At 39.8% G+C, this 13047-nt stretch overlaps 1 protein-coding gene across 1 annotated transcript in view; it reads left to right on the top strand.

The window, feature by feature from the left end:
* ESR1 (estrogen receptor 1) overlaps nt 1-13047 on the top strand; it is a 170239-nt gene that overhangs the window by 130328 nt on the left and 26864 nt on the right. Inside the window, 1 exon segment of the mRNA XM_068151748.1 lies at nt 9183-9321. Coding sequence (XP_068007849.1) covers nt 9183-9321 — 139 coding nt within the window.

Here is a 13047-nt window from a genome sequence, read left to right as displayed (position 1 = left end):
GACTCTTACAGTTGTGTGATTTACTTCATGTTTGCCTTTCAGACTTTTCTCCCTTGAATTCAGCAAATTGTAATTAATTTTGTTTTCCTGGTCCCACTTACAGAAACAAAAGGAATGCTGCTCAAAAAAAAAATAAATAAAAAAATAGAAAGACTAAGCTTTTTTAACAAAATATTTGGATTCAAAATGTAGGATTTTAGAAATTTTAGATACTCAGTTTTCAAAATATGTCTTGATTTAAAACACTGGACCTGTGTAAGCCAAAATGTCTTTATCATACTTTAAAGCATACTTTAAAGTGCCCTCAGGAGGGAAGAGTAAATAGCAGTTTCTCCTTGTTTTGTTCTGAAGACCTAAGGAAAGAAGTAGGAACAAGTAGCATTATAGAAATAGCTGTGTGAGCACTGAGACTCATAGAAAACTGTGTTTCTGATTCTCCACTTGTCCCTGGACTATGTTTTGCTCAGCTGCTGTTGTGTACAGACAAGGCAGGGTGCAAGTTTTAGCCACTTCTTAGCTTTTAGCCAGCTCTTAAATAAGAGGTTTCAGGGCTTAGCCTTAAGGATTGAAGAGGCTGAGTGATCCATGAAAGCGATCACATTGTCACCTCAGGTGCCAGATGAATGCGTAGATGTGGCCTTGTCTCTCTACTTGAAGTACAAAGGTTGGCCACTGCGCTGGCAGCATGACTTCAAGCAGACATTTCACATCTCAAGCAAAAAGTGGTTTCTAAGATATTGATCCTCCAATGTGGCTTAGGTCAGGAGAAAAAGATGAAAATGGAACTTGCGGTAGGAATTATTTTCCTGTTTGTTTCAACTACTTGCGTCTTTTTTTTCTATACAAGCCTCTCAATTTGGTTACTTTATTGAATGGTTGCTAGCTATTAGATTGCAGCACTCTTCACTACTTTCCTTCTGTCTTTGCCAACCTAATTAGTGTTTTCTTGCAAATGTGTCCTATTACATGACTGTTGCAAAGCTGAGATACTGTATTGAGTTGTAAATAACAGCCTTTTTCTGTGCTTGTTGATATTTTCCAAAACATTGTATTAGGATAGGAAAAAAAAAAGTGGTTCATCTTAGCAAATTTAAGACATATGACTAGGATGTTGTGAGAGAGACTTGTCTCTCTTGATGTGACTCAACAAAGATAAAATCACCTTTGCTCCTTGCCCAGACAATAGCTGATGTATATTGGGCAGAAGCCACCGGATAACGACTCTCTGGAATGTGCATAGACAAGATCACCTCTACCCATCAGCTACCCCAGAAAGGGAGGATGGTGCAAAGGACAGTGGATTCACCACCTGGACACATACCTAAAAAAAAAAAAAAATATATATATATATATAAAATACCTGAGCAACTACTGGCTCAGAAGAAGGAGAAGACCTGGGTGATGCCACTCTGAATTAAAATGAAGAAAATACCAGGAGAGAAAATGACAGAGACATCACCATGTAGCCTGGAAGAAGCAGATCAGGAGGAAACCTCTCCATGTCCTAAGTTCTGCCTGCTGCAACTCATGGAGCTGAAGAGGCTGCTCAGAGAAGGACTTAGGCTTTGGGATCTCTCCCTCCCCTACACCAGTGGAGGATGGCACAGCCAACAAGGCAGCACTCTTCCTCCACAGATCCCACACCATCTTGGGAGGTGGGGGGATGGTAATATAATTCCTTTCCTCTTCTTTCTCCCTCTTCTCTCTTCTCTCATCTCTCTCTCTCTCTTTCTCTTTTCTCTCTCTTTCTCTTTTCTCTCTCTCTTTCTCTCTCCTTCTGATCCATCCACTTTATTCTGTTAATAAATAGCCTTGCTGTTGATATTTTGGCCTTGTTGTGCCTCTAATTTCATAACATAGGAACAGTCAAAAGAACTGAGTCTCTTTCCCTTTCTAGACCAAGACATTAATAGATGTTCTGATTTCTCACAATGTTTTTTGTAGAGAATACCATCCTATATTTTTTGCCATAGGTGATACAAAAAAAATGCTGTTGATATAAAATTAAAGACTTTCCATATGAACAAGCAGGGTATTTAATAAAGAAATAGCCTTTGAATTTAATAGTTAGACCTATGATGTTCATCATATTCATAAGTTAGCTGGGAAAAGGGTATGAGTAATTATGATAGAACTTATGAATTATATTGAATTGACTATGGTAATGAAGAAAAGTGTAGACTGAAACACTGTGCAGTCTTAGTCTCACTGTCTCTGAAAGAATGTAGCTGACAGAAAATACTCTAAGAAGGACAAGATCAGGATATCTTTCCTGTATAGAATGACTGAATATGCTAAAAAAAAACTTGCAAAAGGGAAGATTAGCAGTGAGGTGATGACCTAGGGAATTGTGGTATCTTTCAGTGAAATAATTAGATGCATCAAATGAAAGTAAGAGATTTTCAGAACAACAGATGATTATTCTTTTCCTAGTGTTAACTTAGAATATGAAGTTTTTTACCATACACTGCTATTTCCAGAGTATATAAAAAATCTCAAGTGGAACTGAGTTCAAAAACATCTGGATGAACTTGGAGGAAAAAACATATTAAGGGACAATTAAGCACAAAAAGACCAACTTTGGCTCTGGAAGTCCTGGAGCTGCATACCATTGGAGCCTGAGAAAGCTTTCTGTAAAAGCATATGTTTGTCCTGCTGTTGTGTTTTGCCATAAGCATCTGGTATGAATTACTGTTGTAAATGAGATGCTTCTTCACTAGATGGACTGTTGCTATTGCTTTTAAGAATTTTCAGTGCTTTTACTTTACTTTCCTTCAAGAACCTGGCGAAAAAGTCATTCATTATGGCACAATTAAGATATATGGTATAAACATATAGGTAGGATTTCAGTTGAATCAGATGGAAAAAAACATTGCATTATTATTCCTTGTGCAAGGCAGAATGTCTGCAGTAATTGTGTATTAAGAACATAGTGGAAGCTACAAATAATGATAGTAAAATGACCCTCAAATGGTAGGAAGTACCCACTGGAGAGCTGACTGTTGTGGGATTAAATCTGCAATAGCACTGGATATTGAGTCTCAGAGAATGTTAATTGATAGATAAGTTATGACAAAATAGAGAGCTATTTATTAGATCAAAAGCCAGTAAGGCAAATGATGGATGTCAGCAGTCTTTGTGTTCTTTAATGGCAACCCTTGCCTTTGGTCAGCTGCCCAAACTCCCAGTTAACAAAGAGATTGGCTCATACCTGTTGTGGGTAATCGCTGCTTTCCTGTTTTAGGATGGTGGTATCATACAGTTTTGGATTCCCAAGTCTAATTTCACCTCTAGAGAGACATGTTTGCCAAATAAGGAATTTTAATAGCTTTTCCTCCAGGAGACCAACTGCTGCTTCAGTGTGTCTTATTGGCTAGAACAGAGATTTCTATTGCATTGTCACTGATATGGCAAGTACCACTGCCATTTGTTAGAAAGGATAATCAGTTTAGTCTGAACACTACCTGTTTGTGTTCTACCTGTTTTTGTTCTACTCATAATGTACATTTATTTGCCACCTACTCTTAGCTGAGTGTTCAGCAGACCTTCCTGGCTTTTCAGAAGTTCAGATGTCCATGTTTACACAACAGTTTGTGGAACAGTTATTGTGTTCTGTGGTGACAATTACTCAAAAATACTGTTAATTTATCTATATCTGAATAAGGGATGGTCTCCCTAAGGCTTTTATTCTCCAAGTGTCTCTTCTGTCAGGCATATGTGATATGAATGACATAATGGCAGTCTAGGTCTTGTGGGTTTTGGCCACAAAATGATTTTCATATGCCTTACAAGGCCCTGCAATTGGTCAGTCTGGTGTATGGAGTCAGATGTAGGTTATGTCCATAAGCTACTTCACAGTGAAGTGAAGATCTTTCTTTTACTTTAAAGCATAATAACAAAAAAGTTAGAATTCAAGAATAGTTTTCCTTTCAAAACTTGCCAGCATTAAAAGAACAGATATTTGAGAATGCAGTGCACATCTAAATATAGGTTTAGTGACATTAAATTGCTCTGAGTGATGATGTGATTAAAGATTTATTCATCATTTAATTTGACCTTCTCTAACATTATTCTGAATTAGCTTGCTTGAACAAGAGTATGTCTTAAAAATACTAATTAAATCTTGATGAATGTTCCTAATGACAGCAAACTCATGGAAAATTAGTATGTTGTTTAGATAATAATTACTTTTGTTGTTAATGGTGGCCCTCATTTGTAATCTGACCTGGAGCAGGTTTAGCTTCCAACATGTGCCACTGTCTGTTAGGCCATTACCTTTTGTAATGTTGTTCTCTTTGCCTTTAGGTATCAATCTATTGTAGTTCTTTAACCCCTTTGGCCTATTTAGCTTCATGAAGAGTAACCAAATATCTCATTCCTCACTAGAGGGCATATTTTTCAATGCTTTATTCTTTTTGATGTTTCTCTATCATTCTGTTTGAATTCTTATCCTGCTTTAAGAATGGTTTCCAAATTCAGGTAACACAGAGGTAATTTCACTTCCTTATCTCTCAGAGTTTCCCAAGTTTTTTATAACGTTTATCATCTTCATTATCATGTAGGTTCCCACTGGAAGTGCAAACTGGGCTGTTTTCTCTAGCATGTCAAAGTCCTCTTCATAGCTGCTGCCATTTAATAGAATCATAGAACCATAGAATGGTTTGGGTCATCTAGTCCAACCCCCTCTGCAGTAAGCAGGGGCATCCTCAACTAGATTAGGTTGTCCAGAGCCTTGTCAAGCCTCACCTTGAATATCTCCAGGGATGGGGCCCCAACCACTTCCCTGGGCAACCTGTTCCAGGGTTCCACTACCCTCATGGTAAACAACTTGTTCCTAACATCCAATCTAAACCTCCTGTTCTCTAATTTGAAACCACTGTCCTATCAGTACAGGCCTTTGTAAACAGTCTCTCTCAATTTTGTATACATGCTTAAATGGTCCTGGTTTTAAACTTAACACCTGTATTTTTTATGATGAAGTTAATGAGTGATTTAGATTGCTTACATTATCAGCCTGCTTTTTGCATTATTTTCCACATGCCATCACAACACTTAAGTAATAATTTGTATTTTTTTTTCTTTTTCCCATGTCTTCATTAAAAAAGTTGTCCAGGGTAAAGAAGTGAACTGAAAGGTATTCCTTTAGAAGCACTTCAGTTCATTATCCTTTTGTGATTACATACCAAGATGTGTAATTTAAAATATTTTATTTCAATTAGTCTTTTGCATGTTTTGACCGACTGGAAAGATGGGCAGAGTCCAATGGGATGGCTTTCAACAAGTCCAAGTGCCGAGTGCTGCACTTTGGCTATGGCAATCCCATGCAGAGCTATAGGCTGGGGTCGGAGTGGCTGGAGAGCTCCCAGGCAGAGAGGGACCTGGGTGTGCTGATCGACAGCCAGCTGAATATGAGCCAGCAGTGTGCTCAGGTGGCCAGGAGGGCCAATAGCATTCTGGCCTGCATTAGGAATAGTGTGGCCAGCAGGAGCAGGGAGGTCATAGTGCCCCTGTACTCTGCTCTGGTTAGGCCGCACCTTGAGTACTGTGTCCAGTTCTGGGCTCCTCAGTTTAAGAAGGACATTGAGACACTTGAGCGTGTCCAGAGAAGGGCAACAAGGCTGGTGAGGGGCCTTGAACACAAGCCCTATGAGGAGAGGCTGAGGGAGCTGGGATTGTTTAGCCTGGAGAAGAGGAGGCTCAGGGGTGACCTCATTGCCCTCTACAACTACCTGAAGGGTGGTTGTAGCCAGGAGGGAGTTGGCCTCTTCTCCCAGGCAACCAGCACCAGAACAAGGGGACACAGTCTCAAGCTGCGCCAGGGGAGGTTCAGACTCGAGGTGAGGAGGAAGTTCTTCACCGAGCGAGTCATTTGTCATTGGAACGGATTGCCCAGGGAGGTGGTTGAGTCATCGACCCTGGAGGCGTTCAAGGGGAGATTGGACGTGGCACTTGGTGCCATGGTCTAGTCATGGGGTCTGTGTTGATAGGTTGGACTCGATGATCCTCGAGGTCCTTTCCAACCTAAGTGATACTGTGATACTGTGATGGAATCAATTGTCTCATAAAAGTCTGTTTCACCAAAACTATTGTTTTTATAATCTAAACTTATGTCACCTAAAAGGTCATCAAGGTAATTGATAAAGTTCTTTTATGAATTAAAGTTGATGTGTATTTTCATTTGCAGACTTTTAAAATCTGTATTAATCAAAGTTTGTGATAGCTCTTTTGCTACAGAACCCAAAGGAGAATCAGCTTGACAGATCATTAAATATTTTAAACTATCATCCTATTTTTTGCAACTTCCTTAGATTCACTGAAATCAGAATTAATATTCCAGAGAGCAATAATGGTGTCAGCCTATCCTTTCAGGACTTTTTAAGGCAAAATATTCATGTTCATGTATTTTAAAAGATGTTACCATTGTTGGGAAGTATATTTCGATTCTCAAGAGAAGGTAACCTGAAATTTCATATGTGGGCATAGGGAAAAATAGAGCTAATAAAAAGATAGGGTTTAAAAGGGGGTTGAGAAAAGGTGTAGTAAAAATAAAACCCAAGACACTGTGGAGAACAAAGCAAAGTGTTTTGTCTTGCAGAATATTGCAGAATGAGTAGAGTTTTACAGGAAAGTTAATTGGCACATTTGTAACAAGCTCGGGTTTTCTGCAATAATGAAACCAATCTGCTGCAGAATACTATGCAGCCATATGAAATGATGAAAATATAACTGACTTGTAACATGCTAATTGCAAACTTCAGACACCACTCAGGGACTTATTTTTGTGCATTGCTGTGCTGTTCTTCAGGCTTAGATAAACCCCAGTATTTTATTGTGTGTTGTCACACTAAGGCAATACTTAATAGGAAAGATGATGTTTATTATTTGTTCTCCTTATTTGTTCTGCCAATTTCATGCCCAAGCACAGTAATTGATGCTTTGTAATTAAAAATGTTGCCCTTTGAAGTTTCAGCTGTATTGTTTCAGGCTGTTTGGTGACTCAGGCAAATGCCATTCCATCAGTCTGAGAAGTCTGAAAGTAACTTTTGCATTTTGTAATAAAAAAAAGCAGGCAACGATGATTTTTTTTTATTCCCCAGTAGTTATCACTTTCATAAAAATAGCCAGTACTGCATCTGTCTAAATTAATTCCTAATGATTGATAGATGAGTTATATTTCAGACATGTCAATACTATTTTTTTTATTTTTTTATCAGCAAACTGATTATTGGCTATTTTCATAAACCATATCAAATGTTTTGCACAACATAATATTTTCTGACTTATTGTGAACTATATTGTCATCATCTTTGTTATTTGCAAAATATCTTTCATAGCACAACATTAAATTTCAGAAATATCATAGTATCATAGTATCATAGTATCATTCAGGGTTGGAAGGGACCACGAGGATCATCTAGTTCCAACTCCCCTGCCATGGGCAGGGACACCCCACACTAGATCAGGCTGGACAGAGCCTCATCCAGCCTGCTCTTAAACACCTCCAAGGACGGGGCCTCGACCACTTCCCTGGACAACCCATTCCAGGGTTTCACCACTCTCATGGTGAAGAACCTCCTCCTCACATCTAGCCTGGATCTCCCCACCTCCAGCTTCATTCCATTCCCCCTAGTCCTATCACTACCTGAGATCCTGAGAAGTCCCTCCCCAGCCTTCCTGTAGGCCCCCTTCAGATACTGGAAGGCCACAATTAGGTCACCTCGGAGCCTCCTCTTCTGCAGACTGAACAGTCCCAACTCCTTCAGTCTGTCCTCATAGGAGAGGTGCTCCAGCCCTCTGATCATCCTTGTGGCCCTTCCCCGCCCTTAATTTATTTATTTATTTTCTATTCTAGTACTTGTGAGTATGTCAGGTACACTCCTGTATATATCTCTAGTGTGGCCACAATGTGGGAACAAAACCGCTGCCATGTAGTGGGCTGGTGAAATAGTTTAACTGGTAACCTGTATTCTAAAGACTAATGTGAACTTATTGCACCTGAAAATTAAAAAAGATACCAAAGTTCAATACTGTGTTTCAAACATAACACTGAGTAAATTATAAGTGAGATCAATTTTAAGGGAACTTGTGCATTTCATTTTATCAAGACCATACTAATTTTAAATAACAACTCGAGTTAAAACCTAATAAATCTAATGCATTGTATTAACAATCTCCCTTTTGCTAATGTTTTTGGATTGAAAGTAACCTTCATGAAAAATGAGAATCTCAAATAAACCATAATGAAGTCTGTTCCATTAAATGAACCCAGGAATGACCACTTTCATTACACTTTCATATCTATATTTGTCATTATCCTCTCATATTCATATTTTAGTATTACTAGAAACAACCTCTTTGTTTTGTATTATTTAATTCTAACATTGTTTAAATACAGAGGTGCTCCAGGTGCTGTAGTCCAACAGAAATGTAAACAAGTGCTTCATTAGTGAATTCTGGTGGTGCAGTTATCAGCATCTTCTTCCTGGTTTATTTGAAACGTTGTATTTGGCTCTGTTCCATACAGAGATGGCACTTGCAGTATGGTACACTGTTCCTGACTCTGCAAAACATTCCACCAGGAAAAGTGGTCTGGGATTAACTGATTATAGCTATCATTGCATATTGTAAGAGATATTTTCCCATTTTTGCTTCTTCATGCACCAGGCAGCAGATGGCTGCCCTTTTCTGCCATGTACACCAGCTTCCCAGGCCACTAGCAACAGGCAGGGGCTGTGTGTGTGGAAGTGCTTACCTGGTTCTTGCCCTGCTCTTTGTGCAGGGTACAGACAGCACATAACCAGGGGACCAGAAAGTGCTAACAGTTGCTAGCCAGGGATACCTCCTGCCTGCTCTGTGCTGGGGCTAAGCTATTTTGAAAAATTGATTTTAGGATTAACAGTAAAGTATTTTTCTTTTTAAAGTTTGAACCAAAAATGCCATGTACTTATCCATTTCCTCATCACCATTATGCCTACTTATTTGCTCTTTATTATGTAGGATGGAGTCATGGTTGACCTAGTAAACAAAACTCAGTCCAAAATGTAAAGGTAACTTATGTCTGGTTTATTGTATTTTCTTTTTAGCTGTCCAGCTCCAATTCACTTCCTTTCCTGATTCGCTGAATAAGGTTGTTCCACTCACAAAGCTGGAATATTTTTACTGACTCTCATTTCTTCTTTCAGGATTTGTGGATTTAACACTCCATGATCAGGTCCATCTACTGGAATGTGCCTGGTTAGAGATACTGATGATTGGCTTAGTCTGGCGCTCCATGGAACACCCAGGAAAGCTTTTATTTGCACCTAACCTATTACTGGACAGGTCAGTTTGCATGTTGCTGGGAATTATTTAAGTTAATTTATTTCTATTGCAATCAGATTAATTTTTAGCTCCTAAGTCATCTCATCATATTAGTTTGAGAGTATTTCATTTAAGCAGAGTTGTAGTATGTGAAACTGGAAAAAGAACTCTAAAAAAACCTAGAAATGCAAATGCTCTGAGATGTGAGGCTGGTCATTTATTAGACAAGGAGCATATCTGAAATTTAGCTGCTGATGGAATTACCTTCTTTCAAAGGCAGCTGAAAATTTGTCTTATAATCCAGACTGTTTGTTGCAAAACTAAATGAAATGAAAATTAAGCACTGAATGCTCACCACTTCAAGTCAGAAAATTATTTCTGATTACCTAACATTCTCAACTGCAATCTTACTTATTTGTGGAGTATATCTTGAGGTTGTGGTTTTGTTCTTTTTATCTCCTGAAAACTGGAATCAGCTATGTAAGCCACACAATTGCTTCCTGCCCTAAGCCTTTTTTAGCCAGTCTTGTTAATGTACTGCAGGTGTTTTCAAGTGAGAGAGAAAATCACAGTATCACAGTATCACTTAGGTTGGAAAGGACCTCGAGGATCATCGAGTCCAACCTATCAATGCAGACCCCATGACTAGACCATGGCACCAAGTGCCACGTCCAATCTCCCCTTGAACACCTCCAGGGTCGATGACTCAACCACCTCCCTGGGCAACCCGTTCCAATGACGAATTACTTGCTCGGTGAAGAACTTCCTCCTCACCTCGAGTCTAAACTTCCCCTGGCACAGCTTGAGACTGTGTCCCCTTGTTCTGGTGCTGGTTGCCTGGGAGAAGAGGCCAACCCCTTCCTGGCTACAACCACCCTTCAGGTAGTTGTAGAGGGCAATGAGGTCTCCCCTGAGCCTCCTCTTCTCCAGGCTAAACAATCCCAGCTCCCTCAGCCTCTCCTCATAGGGCTTGTGTTCAAGGCCTCTCACCAGCCTTGTTGCCCTTCTCTGGACACGCTCAAGTGTTTCGATGTCCTTCTTAAACTAAGGGGCCCAGAACTGGACACAGTACTCAAGGTGCGGCCTAACCAGAGCAGTGTACAGGGGCACTATGACCTCCCTGCTCCTGCTGGCCACACTATTCCTAATGCAGGCCAGGATGCCATTGGTCCTCCTGGCCACCTGGGCACACTGTTGGCTCATATTCAGGTGGCTGTCGATCAGTACCCCCAGGTCCCTCTCTGTTTGGGAGCTCTCCAGCCACTCCGACCCCAGCCTATAGCTCTGCATGGGATTGCCATAGCCAAAGTGCAGCACTCAGCACTTGGACTTGTTGAATGCCATCCCATTGGACTCCGCCCATCTGTCCAGTCGGTCGAGGTCCCTCTGCAGAGCCTTTCTACCCTCTAACTGACTAACATCTGCTCCTAACTATGTGTCATCTGCAAACTTGCTGATGACTGACTCTACCCTTCATCCAGATCATCGATGAAGATGTTGAAGAGGCCAGGGCCCAGCACTGATCCCTGGGGGACACCACTGGTGACTGGCCGCCAGCTGGATGTGGCACCGTTCACTACCACTCTCTGGGCTCGGCCCTCCAGCCAGTCCCTAACCCAGCACAGAGTGTAATGGTCCAATCCATGGGCTGACAGCTTAGTCAGCAGTTTGCTGTGGGGGACGGTGTCAAAGGCCTTGCTGAAGTCCAGGTTGACCACATCCACAGGCCTCCCCACATCCACCAGATGGGTCACCTGATCACAGAAAGAGAAATGATGCATCTCTGTCACACAATAATAACTTTTATCTTGGATTTTAGCTGGCATTCTTCACAAATAAAAGCAGGAAGATTGGTGGATTTTTAACATATATTCTAGTTATCTTAATAAGTCAACCTTTTTTTTGCCAGCCATGAATACTTTCAGCCTTGTGAAAGAGTGTTAAAAGAGAAGAAACAGTGAGTAGGGGTTTTGATGAGTGGCTATGTCAAATCTAGAAGAAATTACATAGGTTAGAATCATAACTATTAGTAGTCCTCTTTACTTGAAGACTACTGCCCATATAGAAGAGTTGCAGGAGAGAACGTGTGTGTGCACACTGGCCACTTCAGTGCAGAGTGTGACATCTTGATCTAAATTGTGGTTGAAGGAAGACATGAAACAGGGAGGAAGAGTATATTGTGATGCAGCTATTGAACTGGATAAACTTCCAATCATGTCACATACCTGCAGGGGCAGTGAGCTACAGCAGACAGAAGGCAAAAATAAGTCATTGGCTACTGCAACCATTAGCTAGGTGAATTAAACAAAACTCTTATTAGTAGAAACCCAGCTTTTGAGCAGCTTGCTCTGTTAACTGTGGGGTACTGGATTTTTACGTATGCATTTGTGCAGTGTTAATCCTTTGATTCCCCTGTCCTCTATTTGCAAACAGTATAAAATATAATACTTCATAGAAATAGAAGAGTATGCATTGCCTTAGGAAACAGTTTACTCTGCTTGTGGAAGCACATGATCTTTGAGCTATGGAATTAGACATACAGAGATAATTGTCATTTTGTTTACAGAAAATATCTGCTTACCTAAATATAAGCATACTCTTCTCAAGAAAACATGACAGATATGAAATATTTTCTTAGTGTGTGTAAGCATCAAAATGTACTACTATAGGAAAGTAAATATGGCATAATATTGAAAACTACTATAAACTGCAAAATGTCTTCCAATGACCAACCCATCTGTTCCATATCCTTGTGGCAATGTATCCAAAACAGAGTTTGTAAGAAAAAAATGAAAACTGAAGAGCAGACCCAGAATACTATTTTTTCCTCCTCTTAGCTAAGCAAAATAGCTAGGGAAACATTTGAAACTACAACCTTCCCCAATTAAAAATCCCCACGCTCTCAATAAAGTGGAGTATGAGCAGTTGATTCACACAGTTGAAGCCATCTCTGTTTGGATTAAAGACAAGAGTTTGCATGCAACTGGAATCACATAGTACTTGAGGGTTCAAAATCAGCTGACTTCATAATCAAAGCAAGTTCTTTGTTTTCTGACTTAAGACTGTCTCTAAAAATGTGTGTCTATTTCATCTTCTCATTTTCCAACAATAAAAATATGTTTCCAAGGCATCATTTACTTGCCTCCATCTACTTGGTAAGGATATTTGCTGAAACTAACATAATAAACTGACTCTTGGGGAGCACTGACATGCTAAGTAGTTAACTAACTGTTGATTACTTCTAACAGTAGTTTGATGTGCTAATTTGAGTTAGCAAATGAGATTTTGGGAATGCTATACAGTGAAAGTGTATTGTATGTCTGATTTGACAGGGCAGGACAGAGACTGATTCAAGGTCTGTTTCTGTTTAACTGAATGGAGTCCTTCTGTCAAGTATTTGGACAAATACCATGAAAGTGAAAAAAATGTTGTGATGCATTATTGTTGTTGATCTAAATAATGAAATTATCTAATTGAATGGATATAATAATGGAAAAGATGGATGCTGTAATACAGTTTGCTTCCATCTGATCTCTGCATCATGTTCTTTACAGGATAATACTTTTCAATTATTTCATCCACAGCATTCTGTCCTGACTCTCCATCATGCCTTTACCTGAACTATGGGCTTAACAGCATTTGCAAATATTAATTTAGCTACTGTCACCAACTACAGATGATAAACCCTGTGTTTTTCTGGACTTAGTGCAAATGCAGTATTGTCAATAAGAAGCTTTATCACATCTT

The sequence above is a fragment of the Melanerpes formicivorus genome, unplaced genomic scaffold, assembly GCF_026170545.1.
Source record: "Melanerpes formicivorus ecotype bairdi unplaced genomic scaffold, bMelFor1.0.p_v2 SCAF_2, whole genome shotgun sequence".
In the NCBI taxonomy this organism is placed as follows: domain Eukaryota; kingdom Metazoa; phylum Chordata; class Aves; order Piciformes; family Picidae; genus Melanerpes; species Melanerpes formicivorus.
The sequence above is the reverse complement of the archived record's forward strand: the minus strand, read 5'-3'. Positions and strand labels throughout refer to the sequence as shown.